Genomic DNA, 17,552 nt, shown 5'->3' with positions numbered 1-17,552 from the left:
CCTTCTCACTGCAGCTAAGGCTGGGCCACAGTGGTCCTTGGACAGTGAGCTGGGAATCCTAGAAAAGCAAGGACATGTTGAATCAGACCAGTGGCAACATGGGCCATAAAGTCAGAAAGTGTGAAGAAGAAAAGAACTTAATTCTGTTTCTGGAAGGCGCTAAGTAACCAACTTGCTCTGAAGGACGGAGGCATCCTCGAGCAAGGTGGTGGGGAACTGGGAAAGAGACAGTCCACAGTAACATCTGACGAGGAAGCTAACAGGCTTGGGTCCCCAGGAAGGGCTCTTTCACAGGTTAAGTTCCTTCTTCTAGATGATGGGAGTGATTCGGGGATGACTGACCCTTTTGGAAATTGAGACACTGAGAATTACAAATAAGAGTAATGCAGTTAGCTCACACGGGAGCTGTGGAACTTGAAGAACTCAGATCACGAAGCAGAGCCAGATCCAGAGAAGGCCTTCTTAGGTCCTCCTTCTGCGCAGGGCTCCAAAGGGAGTGTGGCTGCCTCCTTCCCTCTACAGGGTGATGGAATCATTTACACCTGGGCCTCTCTGGCCAGAGCAATGTCTTCACCAGAAATGAGAAGTCTGGTAACATAGCAAATTTCCACCCTCATCTTGCATGTGAAAGTATCTAGCTAAATGCCTGATACACGTATTAGTAACTTAACAAATTTCAGTTTCCTTTCCTTCTGCCCAACTCCATTTTTCATCTTTTATATATCCAGGGGGGGTAAATATCTGGGGAAACCACTAGGGAGCAGAGCTGGAGCTGGGGAGGGGTGAGGCAGTGCACTGCTGATTTCTATTATAAAACTCGTGGTACTCTTGGTGTTTTGGGGTTTTTTTCCCTTTTTTTCTTTAACTATTTTTAAAAAACAAAAAATGGAAAAATGGAAATGAAATATTAATAGGAATAGCTGGTGAGATAACCACCAGCAGCAGTGCAGACAGGCATTCCTGTTTTTTTTTTTTTTGGCCCCACTGCGCAGCATGTGGGATCTTAGTTCCCTGAACAGGGATCAAACCCGTGCCCCCTGCAGTGGAAGCGTGGACCACTGGACCACCGGGGAAGTCCCAGGCACTCCTTCTTGAGCTGCAAAAACCAAAGGGTGCAGATTCTGCATTTGCTGTAGAAAGCAGGCAGAGTCACTGGTTTCTGTTAGCATCTTCATTTGGGGTGGGTTGCTCATGGGAAAGTTTCTGCTTAGGATCCCTTCTCTGGACATCCGAAGTCAATACCACAAAGCTTCACACATACTTGCTATCTTTTTCAAGGTTATAATTATGATGATTTGCTTCCTACTTCTTACTGCCCTTTCTAGATAGACAGGGAATGGCAGGGCTAAGCATGACACCCCTGAGCTTGCTATAAGCAGCGGCCTAAGGGTATTCCAGCCAAAAGTCCGACCATTTCTGCAGGAGGACAGGACCCTGTGGATGCTGCTGGAACCGGGGAGGTGAGAATGGCTGGAGCAAGCTCTGGAATGTGCTGGAGTGGGGAGGGCGGCCGCCTGGCCCCACAGGCTTTCCTGCCCTGGCGTGAACGTGCCCCTGGCCTGGTAGTGCGCTGGCTCCCACCCTGTCTCCGACAGCTAGGAGCCAGGGCTGAGTGTCTGCCTTCCGCTAGATTCCATACAGGTGTGGGGGGCTCTGTGCATGCCCCATTGTTCCACAGCGGGCCCCCCCCCCCAGCCGGGTGGCAATGTGAATGGGCTGCAGCTATATTTAGAGTGAAACTCCTGGGGCTACCACAAAGGAGTGACTGCATCTTCAGGAGGGTGGGTGGGCGGGAAGGGGATAGGGGAGTGAAGCTATTTTCAGAACACATGTCATTGCTGGCTACAGAGCAAGACTGTGGCCATAGTGCCGAGGAAACAATAGCTGTGGCCAGAGGAAGAGCCTGTTATGTTTCAGGTGGGATGTTTGCAACTGCTCAGGAAACCTGACCCCGCCCGACAGCAGCACAAATCACAGCAAAGCCTCGTGGAGGCAGAGAGGAGGTGGGGATGCACGGGGCCAGGGCCAGGGTGAGGTGCCAAGAGGCCACGCCTCAAGCCCGGAGGAGGACGGTCAGTGACTGCGTTGCCCTGAGGGCCCGGTCAGGAAAGAAACACTCCCGACCAGTATCCCAGGCAGACCGTGTCCCCTGCTCTGGTCTCTGGACGCCTCTCAAGAATGGCAACGGGAATGCAAAGAGCTCGGGAGGAAAGCAGCAAGGTGGGCTCAACCAGCACGAGGTGAAGAGCCGTCTCAGGCGACAGGCAAAGCCTGCGCTGAGCCGGAGAGCGCGGCCTCGAAGCCCTGGGGGGGCGGACTTGGCCCGCAGCACCCGAGGCCTGCCCGGGCGCCGAGGCTCCAGCTGCACAGGTCCTGAGAGCTGCCCACACCCCTCTTCTGACCTCCAGCCGGCCCCACGCACCAGCCTCTGTGCAGCACCGGAAGCAGGGAGGGACAGGCTGCGGAGGGAGGCCAGGCCTCACCTCCCCCACCCCACAGATGAGCTTAGGCCCGGGGGTCTCGGTGGGAGCGGGGAAGTGGGGGTGTGGCTAGGGCCCCAGATCTCATTTGGACTTTACAGCCAGCATGGGGGCCAGGAGGATTTTTTTCAACCCCACCTTCACATCCCCTTCCCCAAACATGTGTGGTTCCTGTTTTGCTGCATCTGTAAAAGGCGCTGGGAGCTGGGGACCTGCCTTACACCTCTCAGTTAACACCCCTGGAGACTGATGGAGCTCGGAGCAGAGTAATTTACAGCCCATCTCTCCGATCTTAATTCACCCGATGCTCCTCTCTTCCTTATTGTATTAGTGTGACCCAGGTACCTGCCAACAATAATGGCCTCTCCAGCTAGGAGCCTCTCCCCCACTCCCAGGACAATTTATACCTTTTCCTTGGGATTTTCCCCCCTTAAATTAAACAAAAAGAGGGAAAATAAGAAGAGGTTAACATGGGTTTGGAGCCCTGCAGCCCCGTGGTTCTGGGCAGGGAGCCAATGGCCCGAGGGCACACACATGTGTGCGCTCTCCCAGAAGGGCCTTCACCGGCCCTGTTTTACAGCCACCTCGGCACAGACTCCAGGGTTCACGCATATGGCCAGACAGATGTGTCTGGCTTACGTTCAAGGCTGGAAAATGAAGAATTATGGAAGCGAAGGGCCCCGGGCATTAAACGGGGTGGGGAGAAGGGAAGGGGGGAATTTCTTCTCTGCTGAGAAATCCTCCTGTGGCTGTGAGGCTGGAGGAAGAAGGCTGACAGGAGGCAGGGCCGCCAGCAGTGGTGCACGTGGGGCCTGTTCTTAAAGGGGCCACAGCAACCCCAGCCCGGACGGCCCGCAGCCGGCCATCGCTGCCTGGCCATCGCAGCCTGCTCCAAGGGAGCTGACAGGGAGAACCGGCTTCCGGGGAGCTGCGGGCGCCGGAAGTCAGGTCTCACACAAGGCCTCTGCCAGGTACCGCCTGTCACTGGAGAGGCCGGGCTGAGCCCGCTGCCTGAGACAAGGCCATGTCCCCCTGGTGCACGCTCCCACGGCATCTTGCACTTCCCTTCGGTCACAAGGCTCGCTCACACGTCAGATCACTGACTTCTCCACGCCAGCGGACACTCTGGGACAGGACTTTCTGGGTTCGCTCCCGTGTCCCCTCACCACCAGCCTGGTAGGCGCTCACCACCATTTACTAAACTGAGCGGAAGACACGGTCCCTGATTCCAAGGAGTTCACAGTACGGCGGGGGGGAACAAGTCCAGAAATAAGTGTAATTTGAGACGTGATATACGTTTCACAAATGAGGTATGAATCAGCGCCACAGGAACACGGAGCAGAGAGACGAATTCCTCTGGGGGGAATCCGGGAAGGCTTCACTGGGGAGATGGGGTTTCATCTGGGGACTGAAGGAAGAATAGAATTTCAACAGGTAACAGGAAATGTGGAGCAGAAAAAGGGTACTCGGGCTTGAGCGAACAGCAGGAACAAAGACGTGAGAGTGGGAAAGGGCAGAGCTGTCTGGGGACAGTGGGTAGAAAGGAGGGTTAGTGCTGTCCAGGCAGGAGGGCTGGAGTGTCTGGACAGGCACTTTGCGTGCACTGTCTTTCTGAGGGAGTTGCTGTTACCACCTTCATCTGACAGATGAGGAAACAGGCTTGGGGAAGTTAAATGATTTGCCCAATATCATATAGCTCGTGAGGGCTCATGGGGGACGGGAGAAGAGGTTGGGAAAATAGACTGGGAACAGACGAGAAAGCCCTAGATGCCATAGTAAGGAATTCGACTTTATTAGCCAAGCAAAGGCACTGATGATTCCTGAGCAGGGGAGTGGCTCTTTTGGGAAGAGAATGATGAAACCACATAAGATGCGTTGCAGGCAGGGAGCCTGGCATGCAGACCGTGTACCACACAACTCCAGGAGCTGCATTCACAGACTACAAGGGAAAGGGGACCCGCCGGACTTGTGCAATGCAGGGTTGCTGGCTACAATCCAGTGAGTACCTGGACTAGAACAGCAGTAGTGGCAATGGGGATGGAGAAGAGCGGGGGGAATAAATGAGTGAACAGATAGGATCTGATAAGGAATCAGGCACGAGGGGTTAAAAGCCTGTGAGGAACTTAAGATGATGCTCTCATTGCTACCATCTATTAACTCACTGAATGAAAATACTTGCTGAGGGCCAACTCCATGTGCTGAGACTAAGAAGTAAGAGAAAGGGAGGAGGAGACCAAGTAACGAATGGTGGTGAGGAAGCCCAGGAGGGTGGTGTGGTCACCAGGCAGAGAGGAGACGAAGGTCCTCGTGTGCTGAAGTGAGGCTGGAGGGAGGCGGCTTTGGGGTCCAAAGCTACAGGGAAGTCAAGTGTGAAGAAGACCCGACAAAGGTACCTGGTGACCTCTGATGCAATCGCCTCTATAACTGCCGGGCTGAGAGTCAAGAAATGGAGGTGGTAGTATGGACAGAACTTTTGGGAAGACTGATGGTGAGGAAGAAAAGAGCTACCGGACAGGAAGAAAGACAGCTTGCAGACGAAGCTTCGAGGGCCACGACAGAGGTTCACACAGCTGCGCAAAGGTGGAGAAGGCAGCCACCCCACCACGGCAGTGATGCTGGCAGAGGCTTAATTCCAACCGTCTAAAGAACCATGGGTCCCACCATGGGTCCCAACTGGTATCCATTCCCCTTCCCAGGGCAGGGCTCTGTCTGATAAGCGGTCAGACTGCCATCAGATCACGGTGCGCCATGCACTATGCTGGGTGCTTTACGTGCACGGGCTCCTGTGGGCCTCACAGCCATTCCAGGTGGTAGGTGCTGTCACCAGTTTCACTCTGCAGATGAGGAAACAGGTTGGGAGAAGTTAAACAATGTGCCCAAAGTCACAAGGCTAGTAAGTGGCGGAGCCCAGCCTGATCAGGTCGGCCTGACCACGTGCACTAGGCTCCATGCCAAAGGCCAGAGGCGGCTGAAGAGAGGGCTGAAGACAGACATTCCTAAAGATGACTGACGCTTCCCCACGTATGCAGTTAGTCTTAAAGCAGGGAGCATGGCTGGCTCTTCCCGGTCTGTCCCCTGCCCTAGATGAGAAGAAGTGAGCTTACAGTGCAAGAGTCAGACCTGGGAGAGCCATAAAGAACAGCCTGTTGGAAGTGAAGGTACGGGTCCACGAGAGGGCTGATGGTGCAGGAATCCTTACGTGGCGATCGAGTAGTTTCTCCCTCGGGTTTAGAGTGTGCTGTCCAGAGGGGCTCGGCCACTACGGTGGGAATCCAGACAAGCAGACTGTAGCCATGACACCATCTCCCCTTGAGAACAGGTGTTCTCAACAGAGAATCCACGGCTTTTCCGAGAGCGTCTGGACAACATTCAGGGGAACTTTGAAACCCCTGAAACTGTGTGAAAGGTTGGGTATGTGTGGTGTGTGTTCATAGATCATCACTGGGGGAGAAGTTTTCAGCAGATTCTGAGAAGAACCTGGCCCTGCTTGCAGCCCAGGAGGAGGGAGACTCCAGGCACCAAACCAGAATTTAGTGGCAGAGAAGGAAAACAGGTGGCGGAACCAGTCCGGACACTGCAAGACTTCCTGAGTGAGAGGGTCCTGCTCATCCCTACTCCCATCTCCCTCATGCCCTATACAGACCACCAGCCACACGGGAACCACCCTCCCCAGGCAGGCCCCACCTGGATCTTCTCTTGGCGACGCTGCTGCTCCGCTATCTTCCTGGCCAGAGCCAGCTTCTTGGCCCGAAGCTCCCTGATGTCATCCTCGCCCCCGCTGCCTTCAGCCTCCGAATCTTCCTCAAAGTCTTCAATCACCACGTCCTCTTCCTTTGCCGGTGGTGCAGGCCAGGGGAGAGAGGAGACTGTGAGCCCACAGCACAGACCAGACCCACCCTCCCGTCCCTCCTGCATCCCAATCCAGGCCTATCTGGACCATTCCACGCACAGCGCCCCAAGGTGTGCGCTTGCCCCAGCTCAGGCAGAGGCAGGTCGGGGGAAGCTGTCATCCTTCTCCCCTGGCAACTGCTCCCCTTTGCCCTCCAGGGCCCTCCTCTTACAGACTCACAGATCCACACCCTATCTACTTCCATGCCTATACTCACAGCCCTTCCTTCTTTGCACACACTCAAAATGTCAAACTTTGGGCCCATTTTCATTTTGAAATTCACCAAAGGGAAAAACAACACAGAAAGTTAAACCACCCAATTGAAGCCTAATTCATGCTAGCGATCGGATAGGACTCATCCTGGCCAACACTGGGAGTTCGGCATGGAAGCTCCCTTGCCCCAGACGGCATCAGGGAGCAGATGCTGAAATTCAACAGACCTTGCCCTGGCTTCTTTTTAAGACCACAGCCCGGCGGTGCGGGGGCTGGGGGCCCCACGATAGGGATTCACACGCCATGACCTTGCTCCGCTGCCCTCTGGGGGCCTGCACAGACTGGGAGATGGTTGGCTAGCTTCAGGAGTCTCCTGTCAGGCTGGTGGAGCCTTCCCCAGGGGCGGCGCCTCCCTGCTTGCAGCCTCAGCTCTTAGAAGCCACTACTCCCCGGGTGGTCCCAGGCTCCATTTCTCACTCTCTCACTTTTGGCCTTGGTCAGTAGAGAACATGCAGCTACCCAAGAGAGCTTCCTTTGAGGGACAGGGTTAGCACGGGTAATAGGGGGTGACTTAGCAGGAGAAGATTCCTGGGTCTGAATGATAACTGGGTGATAACAATGACAATGATTATGACAATAACGGCTGCCATTCACTGAGCGCTTATCATGAGGCCAGGTACCAGGCTAAGCATTTTTCATGCATTAACTCATTTACTACAATAGCCTGGACATAGATGCTATCATCATCTCGATTTTATAAATGAACAAACTGAGGTCTAGAGAGTTAAACAATTTGCTCAAGGTCACGAAGCTAGTAAGTGGCAGAGCAGGGGTTCAAACCTTAGTGAGTCTGATTCCAAAGTCTGTGCTCCTACCAACGATACCAAGCGGCATAGGTGCGGTCCTGGATCTAGAATGGTAAAGCTCAGACCCAGCCCTGTGCCAGGCCTCCCACAGACTCACGGGGATCCTGTTCCATACAGACTCCCTCTCCTCCAACTGTCCGTATCGGTGATATTCTGAAGGACTCTTTGCGGAAAGTGGTTAGCAAGAGTGTGTGAGTGGGTGGGTGATGCCTTGTCTTAGGAGGAGAATCTAGGGGTGGAAAGAAAGGTGTTCTGGCAGCATCCTTAAGGAAATGCATTCTGTTCTGCTCATGAAGAATGACGTCTGAAGAAACAGCTCCCCTTTCCTCTCCCAATCAGCTTAAGGGACTCGTCTTGCAGGTAGGAGAAGATGAGATCTCGCGGCGCTGCCAGAACTGCCACTATCCTAAGAGGCCTCAGGGGTCTGGGATGCTGTCTGCAGTCACCACTCATCCGACAACACGCAGGCTCCTGTGTCACAGGGCCCACTTCCAGAGAGGCCCAGGCCGTGGAAAGGAGGAAGACTCTCTCTGCACATTTACTTCCTGTTCGTGGGGTTAACCTGGACCAGAGTGAGTGGGGTAGGGTCCCTGGCTGGTCTGTGGGGGACACTGCCCCTGCCTGCTCTGACCAGGGATACACAGGGTTATCATGGGGCTTGGACTGAGCCTGACTGAGGTCAAAAGAGGGTCAGCGAGGCTTGTCTGAGGTTGGCTCAGCTCTCATAGCAAACGAGGAAGTGCAGGGTTGTGAAATTACACAGACCAGGGTAAGTAGGGTTTCCCAGGGGCCACTGACATAACGGAACCCAGGAGGCTCGTGGGAAAAGGAAGAAGTGGGCAGCATGGCATGGGTCACAACCTTTGTCTGGTCAATAAGCCTAAGGAGGAGGGAGAGAGCGTGACGCAGCCAAGATCTGGGACCGAGAGCTGGTCTGTTCCTCGTGAGAGTGGAGGAGCCCCTCCCTCTGGGCATTGCCTGCTTCCCTGGATGCGGTCCTGCGGGCTCCTCGGGCCAGGGGACACCTCTTGCAGCAACCCTGGAGAGCCAGCTTGCTCACCTTCTACCGCCCGCCTCAGCCTTAAAGCGCGGGTGAGAGAGCTGACCAGGGCGCTATCCCACCCACGCTTCCCTACACGGTGCCCAGGGCTTGGGTGGCACTGCGCTGTCCTGCCTGAAGCCTGGACACCTCGATGGCTTTAGCAACCCCACTGTCTCCTCCCACACTGACAGCTCATTCTTTCCCGTTACTCCCTGCCCAGGTTTCATCTGGAGAGTCTGGAATCATGGGCTCAGCTTTATCCCTGGAACCACCTCTATCCTGTGTCATCAGGGGTGGGGTGGGGTTCTCCAGCTATTCTAATGAAGCCCGTCCAAGATTTTGCTGCTCTGAAGACTCTGAACCAAAGGTGGCCACTCTATCACTGCTTCAGATCACCAACGACAGCTTCCAGCTGACATCTGGCTTCCCTGGCCTGCTGCTGATTTCATCCCCACACCCCACCCTGCTCCACCAGGCGCTTGAGACTGCTGCAGGCCAAATGACTGTGCTGGCCTACGGGTGACCTGGCCTCTGGCTACAGTCACTTGCGTCCCTTCCTTGAGTCCCATGTTCTTTCCCACCTAAGTCCCCTCTGTCTGTAATACTGTGGGGCAGAAAGAAGGAAAGAGTCAACCATCAGGCAAAGTGAGCTATGTGTGCATACACACCCAGACACCCACACCCAGACACATAGCAGGGCAGCTGGCAGCAACAGTAAGCACAGTAAACGCAGGCAGGCACCGACACCGTCCACACTCACATTTGCTCAGAACCCACAGACAGCAGGGAAGCTGGCAGCAGTGTTCAACTTAAACTGACACACAAACCCACTGTGCACAGAACCACAGCAACCATCACCCCCAGAAAGATACATACATGTACGGCAAGGCAAATGTCAGCGGGGTTTGGCAGGGGTGGGCACTCAGGCTGGCATGAGCGCGCGCGCGCGCACACACACACACACACACACACGCGCGCAGTCTGGAGTGAAGCAAGGGCTACAGGAACAACCAAGGGCAAACAAACAAGAGGAGAATTCCTTAATCACATCAGGATGTGCAGGAGGGAGGGTGGGAGGGAGCAACGGAGGGAGGGTAGGCCAGGGAGGGGGTGATTTTCCACACGGGGCCAGCAATGTCAGCTCTTCCTGTACGTGTGCTGGAGGCTGCAGTTCAGGCCTGTGCTGCACTGAGCTCCACACATCCATAAACTTGATCCTCGGCCTGAACCCTAACATTCCCCCCCCAGCTCCCTTTCCTAAGCCTCCAGAGCTGCACATTATTAAACTCTTTCTTTCCCTCCCTTCTCCTCCACTGCAACATTAAAAAGAAGCATCTGGAACTCGTAGCAGAGCGAGATGGGGGCACCGGGGTGGGACTGGCAGGAAGGGGCACCAGCAGAGTGCACTCTTGAGAAGCTGGCTGGTCACGTCAACATCGCCACCGCTCTGAGTGGTTATAAATAACCAGGGGTAGAGGCTGAAGCCGGGCAGAGCAGCGCTGGGGGATGGGGGAGCCTTCCTTCGGCCACAGCGGGCTCTTCCCGCATTGTACCTCATCTTCCAGTTGTTTTCCCTCTTGGCTTCCCATTTCCTTTCCCATGGTGTCTGGGACGGGTGCCACTGACACATATTTTCCACCCTTGAATGCCAGCAGAGGCTCTTCTTGTCCACAAAGGGCTTCCAGAAAATACTTCAGCACTGTGACCCTTTTGCAGTCGGCTGCAATAACCTACAGGGCGAGAGGGAGGAGAAAAACAGCATTTTCTGAAAGGGAAGATGAGAGACTTTGTTTGTTGGCTGAGGGGCACACGAGCAATGTGTCCACTGGGCAGGGAAGGCGGAGAGAGTGAGCGCGAGTGCGTGCCTGTGAGGTGAGGAGGGCCAAGACCCTCTGAAGGAAGACAGCACCATCTCCCCTTAGGTCACCTCTGGGGGAGCAGACAACCCCAGGGCCAATGACAGGTGTCCTCTGGGGTTTCGCCTTTCTTTTGCTCAAGTCCTGATCTGAAAAAAGAATAAATTAAAAGTCTTCCAGGTTTGGTATCTAGCTGATAGAAGGAAGGGTGGCATGTAAACTATTGGCTGTCACAGAACATAGCTCTCTGGTACCCTCACTGCCGCTCTCCATTCTTCTCCCAGCTCCCCTCTTGCCAGACCCCCAAGAGGAGAACTTCCAGCCTGAGTGTGAAATGAATGATGAGTGCTTTCTGGGCTGGTTCATTTCACTCAGGTCATTCTGGGTTTCCCCTGACAGGTTCCTCCTGCCCCACCTAAGAGCTTCTTACGCTGAAGAGACTGGGGTCCGGCAGGAAATTATTGTCAGGAGAAGGGAGACAGGCAAAGCAGGTGTGTGTGTGTGGGGGTGTTTCACCACGGTCTGCTCCTCCAGGGGTTTAGGCCATCCTGCTCCCATGTGGCCACGTCAGCACATAAGCCAGTGCTGTCAGAGAAGCTGGGGCTGATTTAGCTGAAATGAAATTCAGTATCTTGAGCAATCATCAAATTTGTAAGTGGCTCAGAGAAAGTTTCCATAGTCACCCTGTCTGGGGTCCTTCTCCTGCGAGACCTGCAAACCCACCTGCTTTGCACCTTCTCATGCCCTACTCTTATCCCTGGCCTCCGGGGTCCTCTCCTCCCTTCTGGGAGGGCGCTCACCAAGGGAGAAGAGGGGCCCATTTGATCTGGAGCTCACAAGAGGTGAAGGCCGTTCCCATAGGGAAACACTTCCGGGGCCAGATATGTCACAGGGTGGCAGCCCCTCCAGCATCACTGACTCTAGCCCCTGCCCCCCCCCAAACCCCATGCTTCCCATCCTGTCACATGACACGGACGTCCCTGGCTGTATCATACAGTAAAGTAACTAACTTGGAGACTGTCTTTGATTGCTTGCTCTTTGTTTCACAGGTGCATTTATTATCCCTCGCCTGGATAATAACTCCACTGGTGGCAGAGACTACATCTCATACTTCCCTGGCAAGGGGTGCTAAGGACAAGCAGGGCACCCAGGAGGTTTACAGTAAGGGCTGACAGGCACAGGGAAGCTCGGCTGGGTACCAGAGGGAGCAGATGAGGCAGGTGCGACCCAAGTCCTCCAGGAGACGTGGAAATGAGCTCCCCTCTGGCAGCTGGCTGGCCAGGGAATGTTCAGCACACAACTGTCAACCCTGCGCTCCATGACTCCGTCCTCTGCCACCTCTCCCAACCTCGGAGTGGACCCCCGCCCCTTGCCCCACCAATGGCCTTGATAACAACTGAGGCCTGAATCGCAGGCTAAGTACCTCGACCACCTGAGAGGCTAAATCAAAAGGTGCTCAGCGACCCAGAAAAGGCTCAGGAAAGGACAGCTGTCTTGAGCTTGGGGTGTCCAGTCCTGTGCTTAAAAGGAGGAAAGACGCGCTTGTTGGGCCAGGGCAGGTAACCATGGGTTCCATCGCGTGTATGCAAACATGTGATGAGGAAGGCTAGAAATACAGAAGCAGGGGCTAAAAGGCATTAAAGAACAGAGCTGAAATGAGTAATAGCCTGGCAGGCAGCACGCACAGTGGCCTCCCTGCATCCCCAGCCTCTCACTTGCAGAGGAAACTTCTGCATTTCCACAAGACTGCCAGTTTCCTCTCAGTGGTCTAATTTTAACCACCTTGTCGTTACAGTGTGTGTCAGCCACCTGACCCCACTATGACCTCTGACCTTATGCCCCAGTTACTGCTTGCACTATGGAGAATTATGTAATGGGTCCAGGACTTTCCTTTTCGGTGTGAGGCTGCTGTCATTGAATGGAGAGGAGGTGGGGGTTAAGGGGTGAGAGGAGGACAGAGGAAAAGCTTACCGTTGTCCTTGGCATCACCTGGATGGTGAGAGGCATGCTGGCACTCCTGCTGAGTGCGCTGCAGAGATCTGCCCAGGAGAGGAGAGTGTGCCCATGGGTGTGTGTGCTGACAGGCGGGCAGAATTCCTGCTGTTAGGGCATGGGCTGGATGGCATGCTGAGTGGCTCAGGAAGAAAGGGGGAGAAAGGCCACCTGTGTGGACGTGGGTCTCCTGGAGACGGGGATTTCCAGGGCACAGCAGGACCCAGGGATGCAGACATCCTGAGCCTGCCTGCGGCACATCCTCAGAGGATCAGGGGGAGCTGTTATTCACGTGGACACCAAAACAAAAAGGAGTGCCACCTCCCTCCCCGGGCCCCTGCCCCCTATTTTAGTTTTCACTCTGTTTGGAAGGAACCTGATTTCCAGGGGATTTTGTCTGCTATGGCCATCAGTTCTTCCCTGAGGGCAAAGGAACTCCTGGATGATTCTCAAAAGGGCTTTGATCCAGCGGGGTCTCTGAGTGGGGTGAAGAAAAGAATTCTACATGTTTGGAGAGAAAAGTCACCTAGCCTTTTGGAAGAGTGTCCTCGCCTTTGCAATCCAACTAGCAGGGAGGATAGCTGATGTTGTATGGTCTCCTTAGGTTTCAAAGTGCACAGTGGAGTGAGGAATGGGGTTTGAGCTACTGAGGAGATGCAGGGACTGAGGGGCAGAAAGTCTAGGGCTTCTCCGGGGCACAGAGAAACCCTCGGTCTCCAGTCTGCTGGCCTGTCTGCTGAAGCATTCTGCTCTCAGGTGGGAGGAATCAGCCCAGCAGGGTGGATTCCTCCTAGACAAAGCCTCCAGCACTTGAGTTGGGGGGAAAAAACCCAGTTTGAATATGGTTAATAAGGGATATCACGAAGGAAGATGCCCTTTAAACCATTCACAGAGAGCCAACTCCAAGATGATCTCTGTCTGGCCAAGGAGGACTTCCTGGTAGGAGAGGGGTTAAAGCTAGGCTCCCGGCTCGGAGAGGAAGGAGTCCAGATGAAGTCTATGACATAATCCCCACAATAGCTCTGTTCATGAGTACATTTTTCCATACTATATCAATGAAAAACAGAGAATGTAAGCGGTATGTACATTGTAGCTCTGGGCAAATTCTAGATTCTCTAGAGGAGAAGGATCTGGGCTGCAGAGGCCTCCTTCCTGGGCTGTTAACAGGTGGGGCTGGACAGGGGCTAGAGCTGCGTAAAAGGGCTGCTGGCCAGGGAACACCTGGGTAACCTGAGACCCGGCACCTTCTCAGGGGCAGTCACGGTCCTTCTGGAGAGACTCACTGTGTAGACCATTGGGAGCTGCAAAGTTGACGGCCCAGTCGGCTCTGAAAGAAGGCTGGGGCTGTGGGTCAGGGAAGGGCTGAAAGCAAGGCGCCCAGAGAAAGCCCCTCTCCCTCCCCCTGAAGACCATCTGAGGCAGTGTGCCCCATCGGTGGGAACTGAAACCTCTAGCTTCAGGGCTCCAGCTACCACCCAGATTAGGTCCACACGCAAAGAACCAAGCAGAAAGGAAAACTGAAAGTGAGATGTGGCGAGGCGATGTGCGAGCCTGGCCTGTCGCAGGCTCAGTTCCTTAGAGAGAGAGAAAGTGAGCATGCCCATGGTAAGCGGAGGTTGGCACTCAGAGGAAGGTTAGGTCCTGAGGAAAGCAGGAAGAAACCTCTAGGGCAGGAGAGAAGAGGGAAGGCAGTCTGGGGTATCTTAGGTGGGCTGGTGGATGAGAAAAGAATGTTGTTTTCTGAAAACTGGTGACTTTCCACAGCCACTCGGCAGAGGACCAGCCCAGCCTGGGCAGAAATGCCTAGGAAGGAACAGAAAAAGAGGTCCAAGCAGTCTTATGGAAGGTGGCGGAGGGAGAGAGAGAGAAAAGGAACTGAGCACCAGGTACCATAGACGGATGTTAAGTGGCAAGACTTAACACTAGCCATGGGGAAGGGAGAAGAGCCCTGATCCAGCCAGGGAACAGGAGGAGGGGTCAGAGAGATGAAGCAGGTCTCTGGATGCAAGCTGCAGGGAACGACGGACTCACTCCATCTTTACTAGGTCCCTATTCAAACAGGCCTCCTGGAAGGCACAAACACTACAGTGACTGGTTAGATTCTGCAGAATTTCTTTTTCTGAACTTTTGGTTTGGGGGAGTCAGAATTTAAATCTGCGCTATCAGCCAGTTCGATTATTTTCTGGTTTAAAAAGTCCTGCTTGCTACTGCTCCTCTGGTTACAGAGAAAAATCAGACGGGTTTTCCCCCTACAAACTCCAGTTTACAGGTTGTTTTTCTTGTTTCTCTAAATGGTGCCAATTATTCTCACATTTGTTGAAACCTTCAATCAAACTTTACAGCTTGTTAATTTTACAGAATATCCTTAGAGCAAATAAGATGCAGACAGAAAAGTGAAGTCTTGCTGAAATTATTAAGAAATCTTAAAATATGGGCTTCCCTGGTGGCGCAGTGGTTGAGGGTCCGCCTGTCGATGCAGGGGACACGGGTTTGTGCCCCGGTCCGGGAAGATCCCACATGCCGCAGAGCGGATAGGCCCATAAGCCATGGCTGCTGAGCCTGCGCGTCTGGAGCCTGTGCTCCGCAACGGGAGAGGCCACAACAGTGAGAGGCCCGTGTACGGCAAAAAAAAAAAAAAAAAAAAAGAAAAAAAAATCTTAAAATAGCCTATAAATCCATTACCAATCCTGGTAAAATACAGGCTGCTTGGCTGGCTTCTGAGGTCAATTAGCAATGGGTTAATTACCATCTCTAATGAGCCCAGCCCACAGGATTGGCTACAAGAAAACTGAACTCAGACTAAAGTGTTTTCACAAACTGAGAACCTCTAGTTATACACGACTCGCCTTCACAGGAGACTGAAGGGTGGGTAGGACGATTCTGTAGTGGCCAAGGGTGGGTCAGCCTGAGAAGAGGTCTGCCAATGAAAGTTCAGACACAGGGAATCCTCTGGAGCTGGAGGACAGAGGAAACAGTTTATTCACATTCCTGGAGGAGGGGCTTCCAGGCAGGAGGGAAGCTGGCCACGAGGATGCACATTCACTCTGAAGACAGAGGCAGTAGCTTATGATGGGGAGACAGACACTCCCAGCCTAGATGAATCAGGACGACTGGTACTGATTTGTTGAGAGGGTCACAGGTCAGAGGGGAGAGAAAGGAAGAACCTGGCAGGCACTGAATGACAAAGTGGACAAGGAGAAAAGGCATGGATCCTTGTGCCAGACACATCCTGACAAGCCCCGGGTATCCTGTCCAAGGGCATCCACTCAGCGGGTCACTTGTTCCCTGTCTCTGCAGCAGCAGGACTGCATTTCTTCGCAAGGCAGCTAAGCACAGCCTTGCCCTCAGTCACTTTTGATCCCAATGTCCAGACTCAGCCATCCCTAGTCCTAGTGCCAGTTGAGGGGTCAGTGGGTCACAAGATGAAATGCTAACATCATCGGCCAACCCACCCCGCAGTAGCTATACCATTCCACGTGTCTGGTCCCAACAGCTGTTTTCTTCTTAGTGGAGGCAATGTGGGCTGTTACCAATCAGCTGGCAACGCACAGATGCCTGTTCAGAGTGGATGACAGCCTGCTAGCCCCACCCATACCTCCCCCCACCGCGTGTGCGCGCGCGTGAGCACGCACTGGCCTTAAGTGTCCTAGAGGGGGGTTGGGAACTGGCAAATGGTTAGGTGGGAAGATTTGGTGGGGGTGGGGGAGAGGCTTCTCCATTATTTTTATTGAAGATTCCAAAGGGTAGGGGTACTGAGAGGGAGGTTATGTTCACACTGGAAGGAGAGTTGAGAGAACAGAGGAGATGTGGGGCATACACTGGTGGTGAGAAGGTAAGTACAGAAGGAAAAACAGGTCCATTCTGGGAAGAGGCAAGCTGAGGCAATACAGGGGGTCAGTCAAGAGCTTGGGCTTCCTAGTCAGAGATCTAAGTTCAAGTGTTAACTGCCACTTCCTAGCTGTGTGTCCTTAGGCAAGTTACTTAATGTCTCTGAGCCTTAGCTCAAGTTGTTTAAAAGAGATAATGCATATCATATATTTAGCAAGGTGTCTGGGCTCAGAAAGTGCTAAGTAAATGAGTGGCTATTATGTTTTTTCTTCTTCGCTGCCTCACTCTGCTCAGAGACAGGAGGGGTACACTCTGCCTGACGCCACTGAGCGTGTGGAAGCCAGGCTCCGAGGTAAGGAAGGAAGCATGGGGCAGGCACACAGCCTAGGGCTGAGGGGAAAAGCCCTGGAATGCTCACCTGGCTGTTGAAGCTGCTGAAATAGTTTATTTTGAGCTAAGGTGTTGGATCCAGGTTGCTGGACAAGCCAGCTGGTGGAGGGAAGCCCCGGCCTCTCTGCAGCTGCCCCCTTCCTGTTTTCTACAAAGATTCCTGGACCTAACCATGGGCATGTGTGCATTCTGCAGGACTCCAGAGGGGCCCCTAGGGCATGGGCTGTAGGACAAGCACGGCACTAATGCACACGTCAGAAGTCAGGTCCTGCGGTGAACATCACAACCACCTTGCCCATCTCGCCTCTTCACACTGGGGTGTGGGTGGCGACTCTGCCTTTGTTAATGGTATCCTCCTAAAATGAGACCAGCTGGATCCTTGCTCCAGGTCTTTCAATACAAGAGAAATGATGAGAAAATCCTCTTCATGCTCTCAGGTGGTATTTTCCACCCACCTGAATTTCCTAAGCTTGGACATTCTAAACAAAGGCAGAGAGGAGTCCTGGCTCTCCTGGGCAGAGGACAGCTGGCTCTTCTTGAACTGTTCCCTCATGGAAAGAAACTGTTTTTTTCTGGAGCTCTAAGCTCCGGCTGCACGAGCAAGGTGCATTCTCAACAGTGAGGGCGTCGTAGAGAGCAAGCTATAGGCAGCAGTAGCTCAGGCTGAGGTCCAATCTGCTTCCCCTGCAGAGGCTCTGAGAGCAGCCACCCGCACTGGCAGGGGCTGGGCAGATACCGGCACTGCCAACACAAGCCTTTCAGGTCTGGCTGGCTTCAGCTGCTCTGAAACCTGGAGCACAGGCACTGGGGCCCTCACTCACTAACCAGCAGGGGAGGCTACAAGCTCAGCCCCTGGGGAGGAAAGGCCTGAGTCTGTCTCCGTCTGCAAATATCCACATGCAGTCTGTTTCTACACTGCCGCTGAGTTCTGGGCCAGGAGCACTGTCTCTTGTGCTCTGGTCGCTCTGAGCCACTTTCTTATTTGCCTTCCAGACA

General features: G+C 53.8%; 1 protein-coding gene across 5 annotated transcripts in view; it reads right to left on the bottom strand.

The window, feature by feature from the left end:
• Positions 1-17,552, bottom strand: part of SMG6 (SMG6 nonsense mediated mRNA decay factor) — a 237,989-nt gene that overhangs the window by 12,224 nt on the left and 208,213 nt on the right. For 3 of the 5 annotated variants that reach the window (XM_060135024.1, XM_060135028.1, XM_060135027.1), the window contains 2 exons: positions 10,044-10,220; positions 6,165-6,311 (listed from right to left, as the gene is read on the bottom strand). In XM_060135024.1, the coding sequence (XP_059991007.1) occupies positions 6,165-6,311; positions 10,044-10,220 (324 nt within the window). Of the gene's footprint in view, positions 1-6,164; positions 6,312-7,545; positions 7,678-10,043; positions 10,256-17,552 lie in introns of those variants that run through there. The other 2 variants (XR_009537678.1, XM_060135026.1) reach the window with 2 other exon arrangements.

The sequence above is a fragment of the Lagenorhynchus albirostris genome, chromosome 20 (genome assembly GCF_949774975.1).
Source record: "Lagenorhynchus albirostris chromosome 20, mLagAlb1.1, whole genome shotgun sequence".
NCBI lineage: Eukaryota > Metazoa > Chordata > Mammalia > Artiodactyla > Delphinidae > Lagenorhynchus > Lagenorhynchus albirostris.
This window is presented reverse-complemented; position numbering and strand designations above follow the sequence as displayed.